The following is a 26,958-nucleotide window of genomic DNA, read 5'->3' on the forward strand; positions in this document are numbered from 1 at the left end:
ACGGCAAGACAATATAGGGATGTTTCTGAAGTGATGGCGATGGCAAGGGGACGGCGTGAAAACGACTTTATGGCGACGACTGTATGACGACCATGGCATGACGACTACCGCATGACGAGAGTGGGATGACGAAGTTAGAAGACGACGATGGAACTACCATGACGGCATAACAAAAAAATTACCGACGATTACGTTACTTCCTAATGCGAAATTTGAGCGCAGCAAATAAGCTGTTTCACCTTTTCGATAGATTGAGGCAAAGAAATCGAGCAACACATGTATGCGCTATCACAGAATTTTTTTTTTATTTTTCACACGTATTCCTTTAACAAAGACTCCACTAACAGTTCTTGACAGTCATGAAGGAAGCTTTGTGGTCGGAGAAATAGACTGATATATGTTCGACTTGGTACACCAATGCTTGATTCTCAAAGACGTTCACAAAGACGTTCACAACTGGGCCCTTAATGCCATATTGGCCTCCGCCGTGCATCAGTCGTCGCACTTGCATGAATGGGATTCGCGGAGATACGAGTCTTACACTCACCGCATTAAGTTGTGGAAGGTGCGCTGGCCTCGAGGGATATTTGTAACCGTTTGTTGTCGAAATAACAACCAAAACAAGCGCGAACGAGACCGACCCAACAGAACCAAACAGGCGCGGGCGAGAGCTGTGGCGCGAGCAGACGATAGTACGAAACGAGCGGATCGGCTGAGACCAGACACGAGTGCGCATCGAGCCGTAAGGAGGGTCCGCATGACACCAGCATCGCGCGCGCACGTCACTGAAGGGGCCGCTCTCATTGGTCTCCGCCATTCGCGGCTCGCGTCTTTCGTCTCCCACTCCAGCGAAGGGGGGCGGAGCTGGTTACGAGGCCAACGCCGACGACGACGCGAAACCCAGGAACGGACGCCAAAGAGCTGCGCTCTAAAACGGTGTGACAACGAACGCATGAGGACGACATCTGTATGTCTGCGATGAGATGATGAAAAGTGTATGGCGACGATCGCTTGAATACCCTGTATCACGATGAATATGATGACGATGGCTTGATGATGATGGTGTGACAACCACGGCACGACGAGAGTCGGGTGACGATGGCGAAGTGACGGCAATGAACGACCAAGACCGGCACCACGACGACGCTATGACAATGAACGCTTGATGAGTGTATGACGACAATGGCGGCCACGACTGCGGGGCATCGACAGTATGACGACGAATGTGTCAGACCGACTTTCTGACGTCGACACAATGGCGAGGATATCATACAATGGCGGCATAATCACGATAGAGTGATGATAGCATGATTACGCTAGAACGAGAAACAAAGAATGACGTCGACGGAACGACGAAGTCAGTAAAACGACGATAGGATGACGATAATGAGATGACGTAGATGAAGTCATGACGATGGTAAAACGACAGCTTGACAAAGAGGGTATGGCGGCAACGGTATGACGACGAGTGTGTGACGACGATGGCGTAGCGATGACATCATGACAAGAGTGAGGTGATGAAGCCGCAGTGAGAGAGATAGAACGACCACGACCACGTCACATCAAGGCAATGAGTACCTGAACGACTGTGCCGACAATGGCTTGACGGCGACGCCATGACAAGAGTCGGGTGGCAAAGCTAGAATGCCGGCGATTCGACGACTGTGACGGTATCACGAATACTCGCACATATTTGGGTGGTTCAAGCTATTGGATAACTTGCACCACTGGGACAGTGCAAGAAGACGGATAGATAGATCGGCTCAAAACGCCTGACGTAGGCAAACAGTGCTAATCGCATAAAAGAAAAGAAACGGGACGCTACGCGGAATTATGTCAAATCTCGCGCTACTCCTTGTGAGCCACATTGTCTTCTGAGTTGGGTTATCATGAATACCGTACTAGTTTGAAGCGAAAGCAAACTCCACCGCGCGCACGACATAAATGCCGATTATTTTTGTTGTTAACGTAGTAATATTTGTTATCGCGTCCCACACATTATGCCCAGCAAGTGATACGTTGGTGTACAGCAGGCTGGACCAAGATGAGGCCTGTGAGAACCGCGTCTCGTGTCACGCCATCGGCGATGGCCTCTAAATACTGTACAGAAACAGTGGACAGTGAATGTCAATGTAAGAGGATAGTCGTACGCCTTTAGAAAGTTATTCGCTTTATTAAAGACATGACGTGTTTCAGGGCCTACTTTTGTTGCGGCGAGAACATGGGGCTAGCGTTTGTTTTTCCTTTCGTTATTCTGTAGAGAACAAAGGCGTTAAGCAGCACATCTCCAGCAGTAGTATAGGTGGTTATGCATATAAGCCGGCTTATAACGTGTGTGTTGTCTCGAACGGCGCGACCACCGTCGTTGAAGGCCTGCGCCATCGGAGCCCTCTTCTGCAGCCTCCACATAAGCTTAGAGTGGCTTGAGGAAAGGAGGGCTGTCCTTCCCAAAAAACAACGGCCACAACAGCACGAGGCCGTCGTAAGCAGTCGTAAATGACAAATGACGTGAATGACGTTAAGAATACTGCGAGCTGCTTGTGCGTCAAGGTATGGACATCAGTGTCGAATACTAACGTGCAGCTTCTGAAGTTTTCACAGATCCGACGTTTCGTGCAATCATTACAAAAACAGCGCAAAAGCAGACGCAAGTCATAAGAACAAACTAACCAAGAAGAGCGCTTTGAGTTTTCGTGCTATCTCGCTTCAGCTCTGTTAGGCTTTGTGATCACGTGTTCAAGTAAACCTAATGTATATCTGTGCCCTTTTCTTAACCCTAATAGCGAAGCCAGCGCTTGTGTTCGTTCGTTCGTTCTTACCATCGTCCGTCTGCTGTTGCGCTGTTACTATAATGGGTTGCCAACTAGCCCGGTGTCACAAACTGCTTTGTGCTACCCTTTCTAAGCTATGCTGTGGCGATGGCGTCATAAGTTTCCTGTGAAACTACGGAACTCCGACCTCTACTCACCTCCGAAAAACCGTCGTCGTTCAGCAGCTGGCGTATTGTACGTACTCAGCGGCCTGTTGATGGAGCTGAATATAAACAGAAAGGCAGGATTTTCAATTTATAAGGTGAATCTGGCATACGAAAGCATTCGTTTATCTGTCTCTCTCATCAACCTCAATTTGCCAATACCCATGTCTGTTGATGGAGCTGAATATAAACAAAAAGGCAGGAATTTCATTTCCTAGGGTCAATCTGGCATAAGAAAGCATTACGTTTTCTGTCTGTCTCATCCCCCTCGATCTGCCAATACCCATGTTTTCGTCTAACAGCAAGAAGCAGTGTGCGTGCCTCGGCCTTGCGAGAGAATTGTCAATGTGTGGCAATTGGTACAGGTCTTTTTTTGTCCCCTCATTCAGCTTGCGGTAGTCAACACAAAAGCATAGACTACCGTCTTTCTTTTAGATGAGCATTGGTGGCGATGCCGAGGTTCTTTTTCACGGCTTAATAACGTGATAGTCAAACATTTTCTTCGCATACTTTTGAATTGTTTCGCGTTCCTCCGACGCTACATGGTACGTATATTGTCAAATCGGGCTCGCTATTCTCTCCGTGGAAATCTAGTGCTTGGTCAATGAAGTCTCACCAACTATCGAGGTCGACGAGAAGCATTCTTGCAACGGCTTATGTAGCCCCACAAGACTCTCCACTTATGTTAACATTGTACTCACGTAACCGACATGTGGTGGCGCCGAAGTGTCTTGCAGTCTTGTAAGTTTGACGTACAAAACAAGACATGGACTAAATACCGGCATAAACATGTATGCGAACAATGAGCGTTTGTTCGTGTCTTTTCTTAGTCCGTGCCATATTTTGCTCCACGAACTGCTTTTAGACATGTACCAGCTAACCCTACAACAGACGTCACAAAGCTAGTTATTGAGCTCTTTTGTTCTCTCTTTGTATTGCCAAGTATTCGGCGAAATTCTGCAATCTCGTCGAAGTCTAGAGGGCCCTACCTCTGGTGCGATGAGATGATCGGGCAACTACGTGTGAGGAGCTCGCGCATAGGTTGGGGCTGCGCCAGGCAGCCGTGCTGTACCCTCATTGCTTTCATGGTTGTTTGTTCCTTCTTTTGTGTATTGCTCTGATCGCTATCGTGACTGAATGCCTTGCAGTCGTTATGGCCGGACGTGGCCGCGTAGACAAATCTCTGTATCGTCCCTGACACTTGACGTGGTTGTCCTCAACATGGCGTCATAAGTGAAATGCGCCTAAGCCTGAAAAATTACCCGCGATCAAGACCATGTGTCTAGGCTTCAGGAACCAAATACATGTACTGATTGAGCGACTTGCGGGAACGCGCCGCCTTGGTATTCTTTACCCGAATAGTCCAAGTGATCCTCAAGCGAACAATATAAGTCAGTCAAAATGACAAGGGGAGAAGAAACTTGCGAAGCTAAGCCTTCTGCTTCATCGTGGCTAAACGTTTCTCTGCGATTTTTCATAATCTGCCGACTTAATTTGATAATATGACCAAGACCCTCCCAATACGGGAATGCCAGGCACTAGACGTTCTAGGCACATACGTAGCAACGATTCTTTGAAGAGAAAAGACAACTCAACAGCGCCTCTACGTGGTGAAGCCCTCATAGGTGGCGTTTCTGGCTTTTCCAGCAATCCAGACGCTTCAGGTGGTCAAGCTTGCCGACAAGGGCTTTTTCATCTAAAAAACCGCCCAAAACCAGAATGAAACTGCTCCTCAAGGTATTGCTTTTTGCTAAGCTAGAGACCGCTTATTAGAAGGCCTCGGCTTTACCTCTCAAGAATGCAAGGTCGAACTCAAGCCTCCCACAGTTTCCATTTCACTCAGTGACGCAAGAAGCACTTGTATACCACTATGAGAAGTGATCCGCCAGGAGCTTCAGAAACTTCAGAAAAAAGGCATGACCTGTCGAGTATATGCGACTACTTGGTGCACCGCCTTTGTGGTCCTGTTTAAAGCCACAGGAGGCCACATGCTGTGCATTGACCTCACAAGCTAAACCAAGACGTTATGCAAGAGCGTCATAAATTCCTAACAATAGAACAAGTCCTTAGCCTTCTGAGAGATGTTACTGCACTTGCCAAATTAGGCGCCACATCTGCTTTTTATTGAGTCAGGCTTTTGAAGGATCGCAAAAACTGACTACATTTATCACTCCTTATGGGCTCTATTGCTTCCGTCGTATATCTTTCGGCATCACATCAGCGCCTGAGTTCATTCAGAAGTAGATGGTATGAATATTGGAAGGCTGGGAAGGCACTGTCTGCATGATCAACGACATTATTGTCTTTGGCCCCACTTTCGGAAGAGCATGGCTCCCGCCTGCAAGAAGCCTTGATGTGACTCTCTCAAGCAGGTATCACGCTTCATAAGAAAGGTGCAAGTTTCGTCAACGTGAAGTTTATTTTTTAGGTGGTGCTCCAGGCAAAAGGTGTTCGCACTGAACCACACAAGCTTTCGGCTATCAACGAAGTGAACGCGTCGGCTGACGTGACTGAAGTTAGACGCCTTTAGGTATGGTAAATGATCTTCGACGGTTTCATCCGCCCATATCAGATATCCCAGTTCGCATCAGAAGGCCCCACAGCAACAGCGCTTCGTAGACATGGTCCGACGACCAAAAGTCACATTTTGCCAACTCAAGAGATGCCCACCTCGGATCGCTATATACTGAGTATAATCTGCGACGCCCTACCGCCGTCTAGGCATATGCAAATTCCTTTGGCTGTTCCTTTGGTTCCTTTGGTTCCTTTGGTTGGAGTAGTTGTGCTCCAAATTCAACCATAAGGAAAATGAAAGCTTGTTGCGTTTGCTTCTCGGTTTTTGAAACCGACTGAAGCATGGTAGGGCTATGCGTAAAAGCAAGCCGTGTCCGTAGTATGGGCTATCTGAAGATTTGACAAATTCCTGAAAAGACTGGTCTTTAAAGAGGAGGTAGATCAAATTACGCTTGTATCTCTGTTCGGGAAGATAGACATTGACCACTTGCGTCCCCGCATTCAACGCTTCCGGCTGAATATTATACGGTATCAATTTCGGATGAAATTTCTTCCTGGAAAACTGCCTGCCACAGCTGATACAATTTCCTGTGTCCCCACAGAACCTGCCATCTCATCGAATTACACAGACTTTATTGAATTATTTGCTGCTGAAGCAGTTCAGAAATCCTCAGAAGCATAGGCACTGTCATTGGAAGTCCACAAAAAGAGCCATGCAAAGGAAGGAGTGTGTCGGCACTGCATGGTAACCATTTGTCACAATTGTTTTGCAAAGAAGCTTCAGCTACCACTGCCCCCACCAACGTATGCCAGAGGATGAACAAGCTCTTAGTTCGCGATGATTTCCTGTTCAAGAGTACTCGGATTGTCCAGGCAGCCTATCGCAAAGCAGCTTTGACTCATTCACGAAATCCACCAAGACATCAACAGATGGAAGGCAAGCGCTATGGATTTGGTAGGTGCCTGGAATCAACAAGGACGTAGGATCCCTCCTAGCAAAGTGTGAAGAGCTTACATCACATCGAAAAAACCCTTCCGAACCTCTCAAAGACACGCAACTTCTAAGCCTTCTTTGGGAAGTATGCAGTGTTGATTTCTTTCGTCATAAAGATCAGACATAGTTCCTAGTAGTAGATTACTGCTCACGTTACTCTGACGTGGTAACACTGAATACTACAACTGAGGGATGTATCACGACAAGCCCCCGAGAGCACCTTTGTTCGACATGGCATTCCGTCAACACTGCGCACTGGCATTGTACGGCATTGATAGTCAATTGACTTGGCTCAGTTTTTTGCCTTATGCGACAATGAGGACTGTACAATCAGTAATAAATAACTGCAGTCCAACGGAGAAGACAGGGCATTGCACATACGGTTATAAGCGTCGTACACAAAGATCAAGAAGCCCTGCTTCATATCGAGACACTCCTGGCCTCTCTGGTTTTAGTTCGCTTCAGGAGCCCATTGGTAGGTGGCTCAGACCTCGACTGCTTAAATATGGGAGATTGTTGCTGCCTTCCAGCATCGCCGGAGCTGTAGTTGCTACAAGGCTTTACGCTACAGGCTCCGTCAAGCAGCAGACATGAATCGTCCACTTCACGCCAGGGAGTTCCCTCCGTTGGCCAAAGGTACTTGGGTTTGGGTTCAAATTAAACCGGTATCTGCTACGTCCAACCCAACTCCTGCTAACCCAACCCAACTTCTACGGCCGCCCAATCGTAGCATTTGCTACAAAGGAAACAAATACTGGTTCCTCGAAAGAATAGCCTCGCAGTTGAAGAAAAATTCTTACTGGTGTGGGACTGGAACCCGGGACCACAGCCTTTCCGGGCAGGAGCTCTACCATCTGAGCTAACTAGGCGGCTAGCAGATGGCCAGGCGAAGTCAAACTTGTCAACAACTCGAAGCAAAGGCAAGAGTTTGACGTAATAGTTCTGCGGAAACCCGCAACGTGGAGAGAAGTAATTAATAAAGGGATAATGGAGCCGTCCACCCAATCCTAGCAATTTGCTAAAACCTATATTTGTCACGGTTCTTAGCTCGGAGCAGCTTCCAGGTAGCATCTTGTAGAGACTGAAGAAAGTGCTGTTCTTCAACGCAACCGAAATAACTCGGTGCCGGTTGGTGAGGCGGACTCTGCGACAGCTTCAAGAGCGTAAGTGCCGCAACCGCTAGAAGATACTCAAGAATCACTCAACTTAGCGCTCCAGTCTACAGTGCTCTGCAGCGAAGCAATACACCAAATAGCTAGCAAAGAGCTTTAACTCGGATGTCTCGTGAAGATGCGACAAAAAGCGACTGCGGTATTTACTCCTTATGAATGGAGGTTTGTCCCGCTTCGGAGAGAACCTTTAGAAGCAGTGCATAATGAGACATACTCAAGCGTGGTGGGGAGATGTAAGGACGCTACCTATGATGTGCAGAGGTGATCGGGCGAACGTGTGTGTGTGTATGGGGGGGGGGGAGGGGGAGGGGCTAGAGCATGAACGTTTTGGAGCCGCAGTGGCCGCACGTGGTCTTGTAAATAAATCTCTGAGTATACTTCCTGACACTCGGCGTGGTTGGTCCCAAAAATAAGGAACTGATCCTTTCTGTAATGTGTCATCGTTCTTTGCTGAAGGTTCTCACCAGTACACCTGCTTGCCCATGCTTGCATTACACTGACGAGACTTCTGGCTATAGCAGCTCCTTAAGTGAGCTAAAGTGTGAATATCTACTCACTGACGCCGTCCCTGTTGTACTACGTGTCACATGTCGCACCTGACTGAAACAAAACGGCATGGTACGGTGGCAGGGTCACGCACGTACGATCTCGGGCGACCGAGAATCAAATAGCTACACAGTGCTCAGCGCCAAAGCGCTATACACAGAGCCAGCGCGGCTGGTAAGCATGGCAAGAGCATCACCGATTTGGTAGTTCGATTCTCATTGCAGCGGATGCAGCAAGCAAACTTCTTCCTCCGTAAACTAAAATGAAGCGGCCGTAGGTGAAATACTTCCATGCTCTCCAAGCCCACACCATATAACTGTGCTTCACTTACTTAGCACATGATTTCGAGACCATCTAGGATGCTTTGGTTTAGGAGACATTGGGCCTTTTTATGCTTGAGAGAATTCGCGAGCAATCAGACAGTTTTCCTCGAAGCCAATTTAGAGATGGTTCGAAAGGCGGCTTAATAGTGTGCTTCCATACGGTGAAACACTTTGGCCTTTCGTGAAGTTACACCATTGACTGAATTCGCACAAGAAAGGGGCACTCCGTCGCAAAGACGTCCTTCTTGCACCGGAAAGTTCTATAACAGCAGCTTCACACTGGTCGTCCAATAGCTAATGTTGGAATAAGAGAGTAATGAAGATATGTGTTGACGTTAACACAGACCGATAAACTGTTGCTTCGATCTCTAGTGTCAAACTTTGCTTCAAATGCTATCTGACGTGAGTTGTGTTTGTGATACTTCTGATTTATATGTATGCTGATGCTGCTCTATTTTTATTTCAAGTTCTCTATCGGAAACAGTAAGAGGCAGGTTCTAATCACTTGGCATAATCTGTTTTTCCCAACCGCTGTTTTTGTATTTGAGCCTTCGATGTTTATTTGATCAGTTTCTCTTTTCTTGCTCAGTATTTCATTGAACAAAAAATACCGTTATTTGCCTGGTGCAGGCCACACAAGTACTGCGCAGGTTCAAGACGGCCCGTCGAGGACAAGTTCTCGCTGTTTTTTATACATTATGTTAAGGGTGCGAAATAAGAACACCCCGCAGAAAACATATGCCGTGTTTTGTGTGTGGTTAAAATAATGTGTAGTTTCCTGCGAAGGCGCACGTTTTATTTCAGCTACAACACACCACCCAGTCACATTTATTCTGTAATAAACGTGTTCAGTTCTCTTTCGTGTACCTTACGTACGCACGAAGTGTGGTAGTAGTATTGATTACCTTTTGCTCCTTTTACTTCACTAAGGGATTCATACGTGGTTGAAGCGTCTCTTCTTCCTTCACTGATACCTTGAATCTGGGCGATTGTGAGTTGCCGAATCTTTTGCATGGGAAGAGTGAGGTCGCATTCCCGCTCCAAGGTTTGCTTCACCTCGACGCTCATCAGAGAGTCGATGGCCAGCTCACCAAGGCTGATGTTCGGGTTCAGGCTCGACGTATCCTTGACACCTTCGGGAACATGCGTGGTGACGAAGACACATTGATGCGACCTAAAGAGGCGCCACCGAGAACTTGCCCGGAAGCACTTCGCGATAATGCTCGGGAAAGTACAGTTAACACATTTCTGCGACAAAACGAGCGAATTATTTCGTTTGGTTAGCTAACTTCCATCAGAGCAACAACATACCTGTCGGGAGACACTCCCCTATTTAAGACGTCTTGTCTTCTCATGTAATCCACAACAAGACGGGTTAAAAATTGGCTGCGCATCTATTCTTTAGAGTTGATTAGCGATTGAAGTGCAATTAGCAGTCTCTCTTAGGTGTGGAAGTGGTAATGATGTGTTTTATATGATGATTATTATGAAAAGCGGCACGTACCCACTGACACACCACCAGGGACAAATGCCCAGTGGGCCAAGCTGCGGCCAAAACGGTTTATTGAAAAGCGGCCTAATACTTAGCCGCCTATACCTGTGACTCAAGTTACCGTGAAACGTGTTCATCGAAGAGCGGATCATAGACACTTCCACATACACAGTAATTTAAGTTGGAGTTAGACATGTTCATTCACGAAAGGTGCGTACCCATTCCCAAATACATAGGAACCCAAGTTGTCAGCAAAGAGGTTCATTGAAAAACAGAACACACCCAGTGTCACATATCCAGTGACCCATGTTGGCGTGAAAGAGGTTCACTGAGGGGCGCCATATGCCCCTTCTTACACATCTAGTGATCCAAGTTAACTCGGCAGTTGGTTCCGAAACCGGTTTCGTCAGCACAGCAGTCCAATGCTCTATTTAATCAACCATGGACTAACAGTCACCCAAGTTGGGTGTGAAGAGGTTAGGCGCGGACATACATAGATGCCGATAACTGGGTGAGGTTCCTAAGAACGCTAATAGCATGAATATGATGCATTTGGCAGCTTTCTGAACATCGCTAATCTGAATTGTCTCAATTTTTTATGCAATTAGCATTCTTCGGTAATTTCACACAGTCAGCGGTATGCCTTTGTGTATGTTTGACATCGGCTAACTTTCCTTTTACCGCCAACTTGGGTTACGGGTAGTCCATGGCCTAATGGGTAGAGCATCGGGCGGATGTGCTTAGGGATACAGGATGAAAACGAATCGTCGGACGAACTTAGGTCACTTGTTGAGTGACACTGGGCATGTTTCGCGCATTGATAAACCTATTTCATGCAAAATCAGTCCACTTGGTTATGCGCCACCCTTGACTGAATCTCTGAAACGACAACTTAGGCCATAGGGAATGTATCGCCGGGAATGGGTCATTCTGAATGAACTACTTCAGCCCCAACTTGGCTCGCTACGCATAATTTATATGATAAAAAATTTGGCAGAAGCCATCTGGCGATGACTTTAAACGGTAATGCATTAAGTATTCAAGCAATATAGCAACGCAACATAATGTCACTGTCGAGACTCTTTGTGAATGAACCGTGCACTGCAGTGGGCCTCCTCTGTCGGACTTGCCTATAAACACTCTGTCCCAGCTTGTGGTACCGCCGCGAAGCCTGCGCGTTACCTCCGAAATGCATCACGCGGTAGTGCATGCGCTAAGAAACGCATCATGGGGCACCAGGGCTCATGATGAAAACTACGCACTATGGGAACAGAGTGGTCCATCAGTCCCTGCCAGCAGGCCTCAGTCCTGGCTGGCCATGGGCAAGAACGCCAAGCCGAGCCTCGAACCACCGCTCACGCTCACGAGTCACTTTGTCCTCCGCTTCATCGACTGCTGGCTCGGATGCCCGAGTTCCCATAGTACTTAGTACTTTGTTTCTGAACACGCTGCACTAGATAGTGGTGCTGCCGAGAAATTCGCGTGGGCTCCGAGACCAGATCCATGGTGCACCGGTGCATGGGAACACTGCGCTTGACGCACATTCAGTGGCACATACTCAGTTGCCCAAGCTGGCGAGAGGTTCATTGATGAGCGGTAGATGCCCGGTGTATTCATGCCGCATGTCGCTGAAGCGTTGTCGTGAAAGGCGGTTATTGAAAAGCAGAACACACAAAGGGCATTTATGGCACAGTTTTCTAAAGCATGGCGCTGCTGCCTTTGAGGAACCCGTGTGAAGTGCGAAGACTCTGGTCAACAAGGCATACATTTCAAAGGTTTTCTAATGGTACGTTCGGCTGGTCGAAATGGCGTCTCGCGAAATTGGCTGGTCGAAATGCAGCCGCGCTCCTCTCCTGGCGCAGTGCTGTTACTGCACACTACTTGCCACAGCACACGTTGCGCCGTGCAACGGTACCACCGTAAAGTCTGCGGTACGCGGGAGTTAAATTCCGCCGAGCATGGCAAAAACTAAAAGGACCTTTTTTGCCGTTACAGAGTGGCACATTTCCTGTGGCAGATGCCTAGTTACCGAAATTGGCTTAAAGCATGCTCAGTGAAGACGACTGGCACACACCTACTGGCACCTACCGAGTAAACCAAGTTGGTAAAAGAGAAGTTAACTGAAGAACGGCGCAGGCCGACTAGCACGTACACAGCGCTGCAAGTCAGTGTAATAGAGACTCATTGAAGGACAGTGCATACCAGCGCCACATGCTCAATCTCGCATACCCTCAGGTCGGCGTAAGTTCTTGGAAAGCGGCACGTACGTACACAGTGCCACATGTTAGTCCGATGCAAGAGGATGGTGTTACGTTTCGCCTATGACGCGCGCTGTAGCCGGCGCGGATTCAACGGACGCCGGGGCTTCGTTCAAAGCGGCGGACATTTTGGCCCGTTCGGAGCGGCCGCGACGCATCCCCGCCGAGCCCGTCCCGGCATGTTCAGTGCCACGTGTCTTTGTGTGTGCGTGTGTGTGTGTGTGCCCACGCTTGTCAAAGCGCGGCAGCCGGGGAGAGGAGCTCCCCCAGTGTGAAGCGAGGAGGTCTGACCGGCGCCGGCCCGGCTGATGCGTCACCTCCTTGTCCCAACGTGTCTCTCAGTCCGTCCGTCGCCGCTGTCACGTGGTGTCGTCCCGTGACCTTCCTTCTTGCCCGCGACGCCAAGAGTATAAGAGCAGCTGCCCCCGGACGCCAGGAGAGAGGCTCCGATTTCTTCTGTTGAGTAACGTGCTCTCCCGTCTCTCTACTTCGGTCGACCTGACCGCCCGCTCTTTGCGATGCTAGAATAAACAAGTTGTTCTGTTAGCAGTCGCCTCATGCTTTGCTGGGACCTTCGGATGCTTCCAGTGTGCCCCAGGCCGCCAGGCCAACGCTACCCTTGGGGCTTGCGACCCATTTGCAACAACGGGCGCCAGCGGTCCGATTGCAATAACGGGTGTCAGCACTGAGGTTCCAACAGCCGGTGCCATCGGTGGGATTCCAACGACCGGTGCCATCGGTGGGTTCCAACAATGGAAAGTTGGGCGTGTTGGGGCGTTAACATATTCTTGGTTTGTAGCGCGAAGGGTCACCGACAGAGGGACATAGCGCTCATTCTGTCTGCTTCTAGTCTTCGTCTGTGTCCTTTCGCGCTATAAACTAAGGATATAGTCCGACGGTTGGTTTGGAATCCTGTTCCCTGAGCACAGCAGCCGGACACGCTGCCTATTTGACCATGGACTGCCAGCTGCCCCAGGTTTGCGTGAAAATGATTAAAGACAAAAATATATAGACAGACAGCCCGCGGAAAGAACGTGAAGTACGTGAGTCTGTCTGTATAAACCTTTTCATGCAAAATAGGGTGACTGCGCATTTTATACTTTTTTAATGAATAAACATACGGCTGCTGAGCTCGGGGAGCAGAGTTCAAAACCGACCATTCTACCAACTTGGTTCATTGATTGTGTCACTGGATATGTTCCGATCATTTATGAACCTATTTCGCACTAACTTGGATAACTTGGAACTAAGACGCGCGCAAGTTCATCTTGCCCGTGGGCAAAAAGCTCGCTGTCTAGTACAATTCCAACACATGGTGTGTACCACTGGCAACGGCACATAACCAAGCAACCAGTGCAGTGTTTGCACCAAATAAAGAGGAATGATAATATCGATCCAGGAAAGAGGCAGACGCGCTAGATGCAAACGGGTGTGTATTTACGGGGGATACAAATGGCGCCCAGGCTCCACAGTCTTCGTTCTTCTTTCTCAAGGCACCTACATCATTCACATCCCCGCAACATCACTCTCCCAGAGGGGTAGCTCCATCCTGGTGCAGGTTATTGAGCGTCAATTAAGGTGGGTACGTAGGGCTTGAGTCTAGCAACGTGAACAGCACTGCTGCTTATGCGAGGAGGAATGGAAGACTCGCCTGCCGGTGCAATCTTATACCCCACGTCGGAAAGTTGGCACAAGATCTTGTACGGGCCAGAGTAATGCGATGGGAGTTTTTCCGACAATCTGACATGACGTGAAGGTGTCCAGAGGAGCACAAGATCACCAGGGAAAAGATGGGCTTCTTGGCGCCGACGGTCACAATGGCACTTTTGAGAACCTTGCAAGGCTGTAAGGCGATCATGAGCGATTTGTCACGACTGGGCGGCCAGTGCAATGGCACCTCAGGCGCAAGCGGTTGAGGTCTGTAATTCGTAGGGAAGTAACGTGTCCATGGGTAACGCAGAGTCGCGTCCAAACAAGAGGTAGAACGGTGAAAATCTGGCAGCGTCATGACGAGATGAATTATAAACAAAGGCGATGATGGCAGAGCAACGTCCCAGTCACGGCGATCGTCGTAAACGTACATAGGCTGTTTCACATGGCGTGATTGGGGCGAAAGAAATCGTTCTGCCGCGCGCGTCGCAGAGCGATTTTCGCTGACAGCTTTCACATGCGTTTGCGGCAGCGCGATATCCATCGCAGCGATGCGCAAGGTTGCCTCCTGCTCACGAAGTATCCATGCCTGCATCGTTAAATAAAAACAACATGGAAAATAGTCAAATATTCAAATTTTCGTATTTTTTATTCGATAATAGAAAAGGTACACCATTTTTAACGTTTAAAAGCGTTGAGATTTTACGACAGCTTGCAGATACAGTAAGTTCGGCGCTGCACAACACCGCAAGTATGAGCGTGCGGCATGGCGTGCGGCGTCAGTCGGGTGGTTCCGTTTATTACACTCTAGTTTCGTTGTTTCTATGCGAGCCGCAACTTTTTTTCCTGGATGAGTATTTGCTTTTGCAGAACAAACTACTGTTGAGTGTGCATGTATATAAGCAGCTGGCACAATTTGTAGCGATGAAGAAGTTGACGACGGCGGCGATCAAGTGGGCACGTGCCTTAGGTTGAAGCGGTGACCTTCTCCCGACCTGGGTAGCGTGCAGCTTCTCCTTTCAAACGAATTGTGCAAGCGGAAGAAAAGAAAAATGTTCATGAAGCTCCTAAGCCGCCAACGCTGGTGGGTACGCCCTAAACATAGCTAGAACTGACGTGCGACATTGCTCCACCGCGCTACTAACGCGCGGTAAAACACACATTGCCCCTCCCACATCGCGCCGATCGCTGCGACTGAGCGCCGGCGCGACCAACTTCCTAGTAAAGTCCCTTGATACTTCCTAGAATCCAGTCGCGGAGAGCCCACGACGTCGCGGCGGTCCATGAGCGACGGAATTCGCTGTGTCGATGACTGAAAATCGCGCCATGTGCAACAGCCTTATGGAGAGCATTTTAGTTAGTGCGCGGCTGAGGCATTCGGTGAGGCCATTCATTTTAGGGTGTTAAGCCTGTTTCACATGATGCGATTTTCGTCGCACCGGAAGTGCGATTTCCGTCGTTTGCGATGAAAATCGCAGTCGCAGTGCCGACCCCCCGATTTTCGGCTGCGACCAACCGGTTGGTCGCACAGTCGCACCGTCGCACCGATCGCTGCGATTTTCCGTCGAAATTGCGCAGAGAGCTGTCAACGGAGCTATTTCGCCGGTTTGTTTTGATGGCGTCTCGCACGAGCAGTGCAATCGCGGAGACGTGGATCGTCGAATTAGGTACGTGCGCGAATTAAGGGAGAATAAAAAACTTGTACAGATTGCATTCTCCTATTGCTATGCGTTTGTTGACACGCTACACAGCAAATTAAGTGCATTTTCACGTTTGCTTCGTGCGCCTTTGCGAGTTGTCAGTCCTAGGAGGTGTTCGATCCCCAGCAGACGACGAGGTCGTCACAATTTTCTTTTGTTGAGTAGCATGCAAAAATCGCGCTTACGGAGCAGCTTGAATTATTTCAACCTCGGCAAGGGCAAATGACAAGACAGCAAAGTACCCGAAGTTTCTATGTTGCGCTGAACGCGGTACCGTTCAGTTGCATTTTCTTGTCGGTTTTCAAGCATGAATTTCCCGATTCATCTTGAAAGCTTATCTTGCCTCTTATTAAATTTGACAGAGCAAAAGTGTAGGCTATCGTAATGAATTTGCTACGGTAGTATTAAATCCGTGGCTTGAATAAAATATTACATGCACGTTAAGTTGCACCTCTTCTCTGGAGATTTTTTTTTTCTTGCACAGAAACCAATAAACATAGGCTATGTTGCGGACTTTGTATCCTTACTGCATCTGTATGAACACTTGCTCTGCAAGGTAATCAACTGTACAGCTAGCAGATTAATTAAATTGCTTGCTGTAGAGGCAAAGTGACAACGTACCCTCCAGCACAATTATGTAGAACTCGTGCAACAATGCGAAAAGCAGGCAAACGGCCTGTTCTTGTGGGGATAAAACAGTATAAAACGACACGCTGAAGAAAAGTAAATCAAAACTGTGCAGTGAAGTCAGCCAGTACAAGCAGTTATTGCACATTCACAGCGGATCAAGTGTGCAGAAACATGCCTTCCATGTTTCTAGTAAGTTTCTAATAAGTTTGTGATCACATATATTAGTGTGTAAATCCATATAACGATATCCGCTGCGATTATCATTTTTATAAGTAATGAAATACCATGCTACTTGCAAGAACATATATCACCCAAGGATTTCAGAACAAATTTCTGCATTTCAACTATACACAATATGTGGCTTATTCAATAAAAGACCATAAACTGGGCTTTTTTGCCATGACAAATTTATTCCAAACTTTACTTACATACAGGCAAGAAAAAAAATTATAGACAGAAATATTGTTCTTCAATTTGTTCACCTGCCACTGTGGCTATAGCATTCTGCTGCCAACACAAGGCGAGGGGTTGATTTGCCAGCCATGGAAGTCGCATTTCGATGGGAGTTGTAGGTGAGAAAAAAAGCTCTTGCACTTAGATTTAGTTCATCACCTTTTATTGAACCCTTACACTTCAAAATACTATTGCATAGGGGGGCATGCTTACGCAAAATCTAACACCAATAGAAAGCAAAGGGCAGAATTGTAAACCAACCATCTTTCGTGATAATTCAAGTGTGTAAATATTCATTGCATCGATATGTATTGTTCAACAGCACTGCACAAATAAGCATGAGCAGGTGTAGCAAGTACTCTGTCAGGAAGCTGGTTCTACAGATGTATAAAAGGCATGAATGCTCATACTACGTCGCACACATAGCACAAAGAAAACCTTTTTCGAGAGTTGTCCCTTCTGGCAGATATGAGTGGGACATAAGCAGCAGAAACTTTATTGCAGGACATTGTGTAATACCGCTTATGAAAGAGTGAAGAGAGTGAAAAGGCTTTTAACAGCAGTACCTCATGCTGCTCTAATAAGAGGAACGATAAGCAAAAACATTTCTGGTAGAGCACTTAAACAGCAACTTTCTGAAAGACAGAAAATTTCAGGTGAGAGTTGGAGGTACATTTGGCGCACACACACCAACAACACGGGCATACTACAAGAAACACTACAGCCTATGGTGTATTACAGTCCATGGGAAAGCTATCTTATACAGAAATCAAGAATGATGCAACAAGCCCTCGACAACACTGCAGACTTTCTTGGCCAGTCTGGCCTCTCGCTTTCTGATAAGTCAGCTCATATGGACGTCGGAAAAAAAAAGAAAGACTAGAATCAAGAACTACCCAAGATTGCACATTGTGATCCACATAGCTGGACAAATATGCCCGCAAGTCAACATCCACAAATCGTCAGCTAGTGTAAGCCCGTGACGGCAGAGCCAGCACGTGGGTGAAACAATTATGCAATGCCTGGACGCAACTTCCACACCTGGTGAAAAGAATAATCTCGAAATAATGGGGGTGGACTAGTGCATACTATAGAAAATCGCAGATGCTGTGCTTGTGTCCAAGGTATGGCACGGTATGAATTACCAGCAGCACACAAAAAAGACAACTCATCGAATACAGGCATCGGGTAGTAATAACAGGTCTTTCCAACTGTACCATGCTTGATGACCTCTATGAAAAAGAGCTGACGAACAAGATCCTAGACGGAGTAGAGTTGCAGCCTGCAGCACAAATTCTTTGTCTCAAGAGCTCAGAACCTCGTCCCAAGATACTATGCCAGCTAGCATACGAGATGCAAAGACGACTACCCCTCCCTTCAGAGACACAACCTCGGGAGTACCTGGACTTGAAACACAACAGGCCCATACCGTGGAATATGGGGACAAACAATTAGGGCAGGAGACTATATGCAACTGCCAAACACACAGAGGAGGTTGCTAATCATGAAAATGCAAGCAAACATAAGGCACATATAGTACACTCATCTGGCAATACCAGTGTAACAGTAGTATGACACTACATAAAACTAAACGCCATATAAGTGAGTACCATTCCAGGTCATCCTACACCTAGAAAAGCAGAACTGAAGGCAATCAAAGCAGCACTTGTAGTGCAGATTACACCCTGCATGGATTCACCAGAAACTGTCTGGGCCTGCACATCACACAAGATTGTCGGGAAAATCAGGAGATTGACACGCGACTTGCAAGCACATAGCCAGAAATTAAATTACAGAATACATAGCCATGCAGATATTTCAGGAAACAAGCGGGCTTATAAGCCTGACATAATAACTGAAAACTAGATGAGTTTGTGTATATTCATTATTAACTAAAGTGCCACAGATAGACAACAGACAAGAAAGAAGTACTCGGTGTGTTCACTTCGTTCCTGTCCATCGAATTTCTGTTGCAGTATAGTTAATGAATTCATAAGGCTGCACAGGAGAAGAATGATACCTCTGCCCAAGGGCCCGATCTCACATCCAAATCCACGCGTGTGCACACACACACACAAATGTTGCAAGAGTGCATAGCATGAAGCAGTATCAACAGGATGACACTAGATATGGATGAGGACGAACTTTCAACTGAGGTTCATTTGTAAAAATGTGGCGAGTTATATAAATTAGCACAAAAAAAAGGACGATGAGCAAAACGAGAACAAGGTGAAAGCAGGAGCCAACGTTTCGACAAGTGGACTTGTCTTCTTCAAGGTCCACGTGTGAAAACGTTGGCTCCTACTTTCACCTTGTTCTCATGTTGCTCATCGTCTTGAATTTCCATCTCCTGCCTTCCCCGAGTTTTCCCCAGAAAAAGAAAGACATCTTTGAAGGATAGATAAAAATTGGTGCTTGATACAGGCAAACATAAATAAAGATGCTACAGAAAGAAAATATAGAAAAATTCCAAGTGCAGGAAAAAAAAATCATTACAATTGCCAATCCTGCATGCCAGCACCTTTCAAGAAACTTTGTTGTTATTCCAATAGACGGACTGACAGCTTGTTTATGCAAGCACATTCTTCCAGTTCCATGCCACTGGGAAAAAAATGAGTTTCCTGGAAGGTAGCCACATGCACACTTGATGATCACAATGTTTTTTTTTCCCTGGACTTGTATATCTATATGTATTTTCTCCCTTTCCTGCTTTTATGTTTGGTTTCATCAAGCACTAGTCTTTATCAGGTTTTATTGCTGTACTACTTTGTGGTAACCTTTATAGATCACTGCATTTTCACAATAAACCTTTTAATCAGAAGTTAGCATACCCTGTTCTTACTGCTTCACACTGTACATTCTTGCTACATTGGCCAAATAAAAGATTTTATAAGGTATCATGAGGGCCATTAAAGTGACTTGTTGCAGTCTAAAAAAAAAAAACGAATAGCCTGGCTGCAGATGGCACCAGAGAACACATAGGACAAACAAGAAAACCGAGATGATCTAACAACCAAAAGTTTAATGTACACACCGAGTAATTGCTCGCTGACAAGCAATAGACTGAACATGCACAAAAAGGAGAATCAAAAATTCATGTGTGTTTCCCGAGAGGAAATGCATCCATTTCTAACGGAGGCCGTGCTGACAAGATTGACCCAGCATTTTTAGATCTACAGCTTGCGTAATTTCTCTAGGCAGCTGATCTGCACAGAATGCTAGCTTCTTCCTCTACAATGCACGCTCAGATGTGGAGAGTGCATTGTAGAGGAAGAAGGTAGCATTCTGTGGAGATCGGCTGCCTAGAGAAATTATGGATGTTGTAGATGCAAACACACTGGGAGAATCTTGTGTCAGCATGGCCACTGTTACACTTTCAGAGATGGATGCGTTTCCTGTTGGAATCTGTATGGACACACATCAGATCTTGCTTCTGCTTTTTGTGTAAATTCGGTTTATTGCTTGTCGAACAGCATTTACTCGGCATGTTCAATAAACTTTCATATATTAATACACCTCATGATTGCCTTGGTTTCTAGCAGAAAGGTGTTCATTCTTTTTACAGTGAAGCTGTATATGCCTAGGCGAAACACTCATGGTCCGATCCCAAAAACCCTAGTGTAGGGGTATGAGCCATTGTTTAAGGGGGTGTGAGCCATTGCATTCGTCTTGCATGATGGACGGCGACATTTCTTTTTGGGTAGACAGAAATGCTTATGCATTTCAAACATACATTTATCTGCGTATTATTGCAGGGAAGGGACACAGAGGGGGACGGGGTTAAGACAAGATCATGATGTCATTATTATCTCACAGCAAAGGTGTGGTGGGCCATTGGCTAGACCGATAGTGACGTCGTTTCTCTCTAGCAGCAGAGCACGCGTGCAGCAGTCTCTCTCCGACTTCCCAATAGGTTCGAAAATGTGTCCCTGTATTTAATTAAATGAAATGTGCAGCCCCGGTGTGTCACTTCGTAACTGCAGTGCATAACTGAGTCATAAACATTATGATTAATGCATTAAAAAACACAAGTGTGTAACATAATTCAGAAAGACTTTGATGGACCCGCTGGAATACCACAATGAACCACTCATTGCACTTTCCATGATAGTGATCTTGCAAAGTGCAATGTGTGGCATTCCAAATAAACAATGTGATAAACCCAAGCCAAACATGTGCATAACCTCATTAAGAAACACAGACATAACCAATAATATAGAAAGACTTGAATAAACCATTGAAATTAACCCAGTGATAAACACCGGGGCTGCACATTTCAGCTTTGCTGGTTTACTGTCTGTACAGGGTGCACGGGCAGTAACTTTTTCTGTTATTGTTTGTTAAGTATTGTATAATGTTGTGCCAGTAAAACACGGACTAGTTGGTGCAATGTATTGGCACTGCTTTTTTTTATGTTTTTTTTATGTTGTGCCCTTCTTCCTTCTGTAGCTACTTTTCTATTCCCCCTCGCATAATACTCCAACCTTGCAGCCTGCGAGGTATATAAATAAATATGTATATAAGCACATGTCATTCATTTATCTGCATATACCTCGCATCATTTCTTGCTCAACAAGCGTCACTGCATTGATGTCTCGCAGCGTGCATCTACATTAACTGCCATTTGCGTTTCGGTATGGTTTGTGAACAGTGTAATGCATAAAAATTACATTACATTAAGGTTGTGACCTATGCGGTGCATAAGCAAACCTTGCAAAAGATGACATGTTGGATTGTTGAAAATAAGACAAATTGTATATATCGCAGTTACTTTAACAGTATTTAATTGACCACTTGACAAAAACTTCACTTCGCATAGATTCCAACACGTACACTGAATCTGCAGTTTTCTTCTTTGCTTATTAATGCAGTCGTTACTGCATGGCCACATTGTAGATTTGAAAACAAAGTGAAATAAATTTGTTTGTTGCAATATAACAATATGTGTACATCACTGCGATTGTAACACAAAAACTTGATACAAACATGCACACTATAGGATGCAGATAAATGCTCAGGACAAACTCCAGAATGTTTGCATCCGGATACTTATGAAAGTGAACAGTTTCACTCCATGGCTGTCAATGAGAGGGAGAGAGAAAACTTAATTGTGTTCGTAGAACAAAAATGCATTGATAAGCTTAGACATATAGTCATTGCTTAACACTTTCGAAATGAATAATTATAGCTTGCTATCGACATTGAAGCAGCCTTTCGACAGCAAGAAAAGGAATAAGTTTCTCCAGTTCTGAACATTGAATTGCAGGAAATGCAAGCAGGCATAAAATTCTGCCAATACAATCTGTTTAGGAATACCAAATTGGAATAAACACTGAGGCTTGCATTTGTTCTTTCTCTGGCTGAGCAATCTAGTTTTAAATGACTCCCGTAAACACGTCGTAACAATGTTGATCTAATACAGGTTAAATGCATGACTAGCTTAAGAAATCCGGATGATTGCTATAAATTACAGTGAAGAAGCTATAATATCTAATAACATTAATAATATAATAATAATATTTATTTCCACAAAACAGGCTAACCTTGAGAGGCGTGCGAGGCTGAGCAGAAAGCTGAAAAATTCTACGGCAAGTCCGCCTGCCGTGGGCCTACGATCCTGCGTTATGAATAGCGCGTATTGATATGGTCTTCTTGTTAGAAGTTCCTAGTATACTACCAGCGCGAGACACGGGACAACAAAGTGGACGAGAAGCGTGTCTTTTAGAATGCTATGTTACAACGTACAGGTTTTTACAAAAGTGACGGTAACTGCTCGAAACATTTGATGCGTCGGCTTTTGCGCCTTTAGAAATATTTAGAGAGGGCTCCCATATATACATTCGCAGCGCGAGCGCGGCGATGGACGAACCAGGCTAGCGCTAAGGTTGAATTTCACAACACAATTTTCATTCCACGTCGTAATCACACAGATCGTTTGAGGCTTCGTTCAGGGGCACACGCGGGCGTTCGGGTTGGTGCTTCTTGTTGCGTTTGGCGTAAGAATATGGCTAGGAGCAGGCACCACATATGCGCAATGACGGGCAATATACACGCATCATTTCTCCAGAAGCTGACGCCGAGCTCGGGTAGCGCGAGGATCTTGTTGGGCTGACACGACAACTTCGTGGCAGCCGAATTCCGAATACTGCATATACGGTGAGGGTAGCTATATGAACTTGTCGATAGGTCATCTTGTATATTGTTGTAGCGCAGGCAGAACGAAACGGTCATAGAAGGTAGATAAAATAACACACAGCGCTGAACCATAGAATAAAGAACCGCTGAACCACCTGCGAACAGCTGTTTACGTGCGCGATGTCGCACTGAACTACAGAAACCGCCGTCGCGCACTCCGAAACAAATGTCAACTTCAACACGTTTTTAAATTACAAAACAAGCATATTATTTGCTCCTAATAAAGAAAAGTCAACAATATTATAAGTTAAACGTTTTATTCATTACAATAAAATAATTGTGCAACGTGTGCCATGAAACCTGGCAGTAAGCAACCCTGGGAATCGCACCAGTCGCATTGTTAAAATCGCAATCATGTGAAATGGGCCCTCTAAAAATCGCTCTGCGACGCGTGCGACAGCACCGATTTTCGTCGTTCCAGTCGCAGCATGTGAAACAGGCATTACGCGGCAGAAACTTCGTGCTCGGTATCACAGGAACGGAGCAGATCATCGACGACCTTTGATACGAAGCAACGGCTACGATCTGTAAGTAAGAGGCGAGGGATGCCGTGGCGTAGGATTACATTGTGGAGCAGAAAGTCGACGACATCTATCACGCAGCTAGTTGGAATAGTTCGCGTGATGACACATCTTGTCGCACAGTCTGTGACCACTGCAATCCACTTGTTTTCTTTGGTAGAAATAGGAAAAGGGCCAAGCAAGTCGAGCCCCACACCGAATTATGGCTCCGTGGGACGTCAATAGGTTGGAGATAATAGCAGGAGATAATGCAGGCGTCTTACGGTACTGACACAGATCGCAAGCAGCGACATAATGGTGCACAGAGCGATACATTCCGGGCAAGAAGAAACGGCGTGTCATGCGGTCTCATGTACGAGTGACACCCAGGCGCCTAGTGGTAGGAGCATCGTGTAGCTGTTGGAGCACGGCGAGTCATAGGTGCCTTGGAGCGACTAGCACGAGCTGGGGACCATCAGCGTGGATGCTGCAACGGTATAAAGTCTCATTACACAGGGTGAACATGCAGAGGCAAGTACCACTGGGTGTCAGCACGAGGTCGCGAGATCGAATCCCGGCCACGGCGGGCTCATTTCGATGGGGGCGAAATGTGAAAACACCTGTGTACTTAGATTTAGGTGCACGTTAAAGAACCTCACTTGGTCAAAATTTCCGGAGTCCTCCCCTACGGCGTGCCTCATAATCAGAAAGTGGTTTTGGCACGTAAAACCCCATATATTAATTTTTCACTGGGCGTCGAGATTAGGCCATCCGTCATGGTGTGAAGGACCATCGCGGAGTTGTTCGTCGCCGATATGATGCAAGTCGTAAATGGACAGAATTGAAATGTCTGAGTCAGCATCTGCGACGTCCGGTGGATCCACAGGATGGCGGGATAGGCAGTCGGCGTCTTGATGTAGACGTCGAGATTTATACATGCTGGGGAAGGTGTATTCTTGCAAGGGTAAGGCCCAACGAGCGAGGCGTCCTGTTGGCTCCTCCAAAGAGGAGTGCCAACAAAGGGTGTGGTGATCAGTTACGACGCAGAAACTGCCAACGAACAGGTAAGGTCGAAATATCGCGAACACACGAGCGCTAGGTATTCACGCTCAGTGATTGCGTAATATCTTTCGGGCGCAGAAAGAAGGCGGCTGGCGTAGGCGATGACGCAGTTTCGACCCCCTTGACGCTAGTCGAGCACGGCGCCGATACCATCGCCACTCTCGTCTGTGCGGACTTCAGTGGGAGCCGAGGGGTCGAAATGATACAGAATCGGAGAAGTTGTTAGCCGTTCAATAAAGGTAGCAAACGCTTGGGCTTGCTGTGGTCCCCGAGAAAAAGGCGCATCTTTTTTAAGAGAGTGCGTGAGCGGGCGAGCGATATCGGCAAATCCTTTAGCAAAGTGTCGGAAATACGAAAATATTTCCACAAAACTTCGGGCATCTTTTGCTGAACATGGAACAGGAAAACTGGGCACAGCACGAACCTTCTTCGGGCCAGGCTGTATTCCCGCAGCGTTTACTAGATGTCCGAGCACAGTAATTTTGCGGCGACCAAAATGACACTTAGATGAGTTCAGATGAAGGCCAGCTCCGCGAAAGACAGAGGGCAGTATCGAGGCGCTGGAGGTGACGCTTAAAGGTCGGTGAAAGCACAATCACGTCGGCAAGATAACAAAGACGTGTTGACTGTTCCAAGCCGCGCAGAAGAGATCCCATCATGCCCTCGAATGCAGCAGGGGCATTCCATAAACCAAAGGGCATGACTTTGAATTCGAAGGGGCGTCTGATGTAATAAATGCGGTCTTCTCACGGTCCCTCTCATTACGTGAATCTGCCAATAGCCCGAACGGAGGTCAATTGACGAAAAATATTGTGATTCGTGAAGACAATCAAGGGCATCATCTATGCGAGGCAGCGGGCACTCAACCTTTTTTCTTTGTTTTCTTTTTAATGTGACTATGGTCAACGCAGAAGCGCCAAGAGTTGTCCTTTTTCTTTACCAAGGCAATCGGGGATGCCCACAAACTGCGCAAAGGCTCAATAACGTCATTTTCCATCGCCTTGTCGACCTCTTTCCATACGATGGCCCGCTCCGCTGCGGAGACGCGATGAGGTCGCCTATGAAAGGGGCTGGCATTACCAGTGCTGATGCGATGGGTGACTACAGATGTCTGTCCAAGAGTGCGGTCATCCAGGTCAAAAACAGCTATATAAGAGGAGAGAAGGCGACGAAAAGCTTTTGTTTGCTCAGAAGGAGGATCAGGAGCAATCATTTCACAAATGTCTTCAGTCAGCAAAGAACACGGTCCTGTAAGAAGACGGCCCAGCAAGGCACCGGTCCTGTCGTTTGTGTTCTTCTTGAGTCCTGGTCTTCTGCACCTTACCTTTACTAATTCAAGCATGAACCAACTAGCCCAAGCAAGAGTTTTACGTGAAGACGAAAGAGCGCACGGCAGGGGCCCGTTGGTGCTGGGGAGGGCTGCTTCAAGGGGACGGCTGCTTCAAGTGTCAAGGAAGAAATCTGGAATTCTTCTATAGGCATGATATGCGTCAAGGCAATGCCATGGGGTAGAACGTACGTTGAAAATTCAAAGTTGAGGATGGGTAGGCAAGTGGAATTTTCGAGAATTCGGATGATGGTGTTCGGGAGCGCAATACTGCGCAAGAGGACCACGTCAGTGATAGGGGATACGACGCAGTCGCCATCAGGAACGGGAAGACAAGTGGTCAAGAGGACATATGTAGCGGCCAGTGGAGACAGACGGGTGAAATCGGCAGAACATAAGCGTTGTGATGTACTAGAAGTGGCGTCGGTAGGAAACGGCAGATCCAAATGTGCAATACGAGAGGAACGGTCAATTTGGACGGAGTGTTTCGAAAGAAATTCAAGGCAAAGAATAAGGTCATGCGGGCACTGCTCGAGGACAATAAATGAAATAATAGTGTGGTGGTCTCCAATGGTCACCCATGCTGTGCACATTCTGATGACAGGTGAAGTGCTGCCGTCGGCGACTCATAGTGTACAGGGCACGGCTGGTGTCAGAACTTTCCTGAGTGTCCAGTGAAGAGCGGCACTCATAACCGACAGCTGCGCTCCTGTGTCGACGAGAGATGTGAAAGGAACATGTACTTCAAGTCCAGTAGGCTTGCACGTGTACGCAGGGACAAAAGGGGATTTCAAGGCCCGGTCGTAGTTGCACGTCGCCTCCTGTACGTACTACGCCTAGTATCTCGAAGTGTAGCAACCGGCTGCAGATAGGGACGAAGAGTGGCGAACAACAGGCGAACGGGACCGTGGACCTTGCGGGGACGTGGAGCGGTTGGGTCTCGACGGAGAGCTGTCGGCGCTAGAGTTCTGAGGTGGCCTGTAAGGCGAGACATTACGAGGGCCTGGTGCTTGACGGTAGTAGCTATTGGATGGCCATCAAGGAGACAAATGACAAGCGGCTGCGACAGTGGCGGGCGATATGTCCGATTCGGGAATGATAAAAGCATATGGTCTTTTCATCCTCTGCTCGCCAATCAGTATGGTTGCAACGGGGCGGGAGATAGCTA

The 26,958-nt window shown here is 46.9% G+C and overlaps 1 protein-coding gene across 1 annotated transcript in view; it reads right to left on the bottom strand.

Annotated features, from left to right (window-relative positions):
* The window catches only part of LOC135921635 (fatty acid synthase-like), a 144,874-nt gene that overhangs the window by 2,858 nt on the left and 115,058 nt on the right, over positions 1-26,958 (bottom strand). Inside the window, exon 24 of the mRNA XM_065455913.1 lies at positions 9,429-9,656. Coding sequence (XP_065311985.1) covers positions 9,429-9,656 — 228 coding nt within the window. The remainder of the gene's footprint in view (positions 1-9,428; positions 9,657-26,958) is intronic.

This window comes from Dermacentor albipictus, chromosome 8, assembly GCF_038994185.2.
Source record: "Dermacentor albipictus isolate Rhodes 1998 colony chromosome 8, USDA_Dalb.pri_finalv2, whole genome shotgun sequence".
NCBI classification, from domain to species: Eukaryota; Metazoa; Arthropoda; class Arachnida; order Ixodida; family Ixodidae; genus Dermacentor; species Dermacentor albipictus.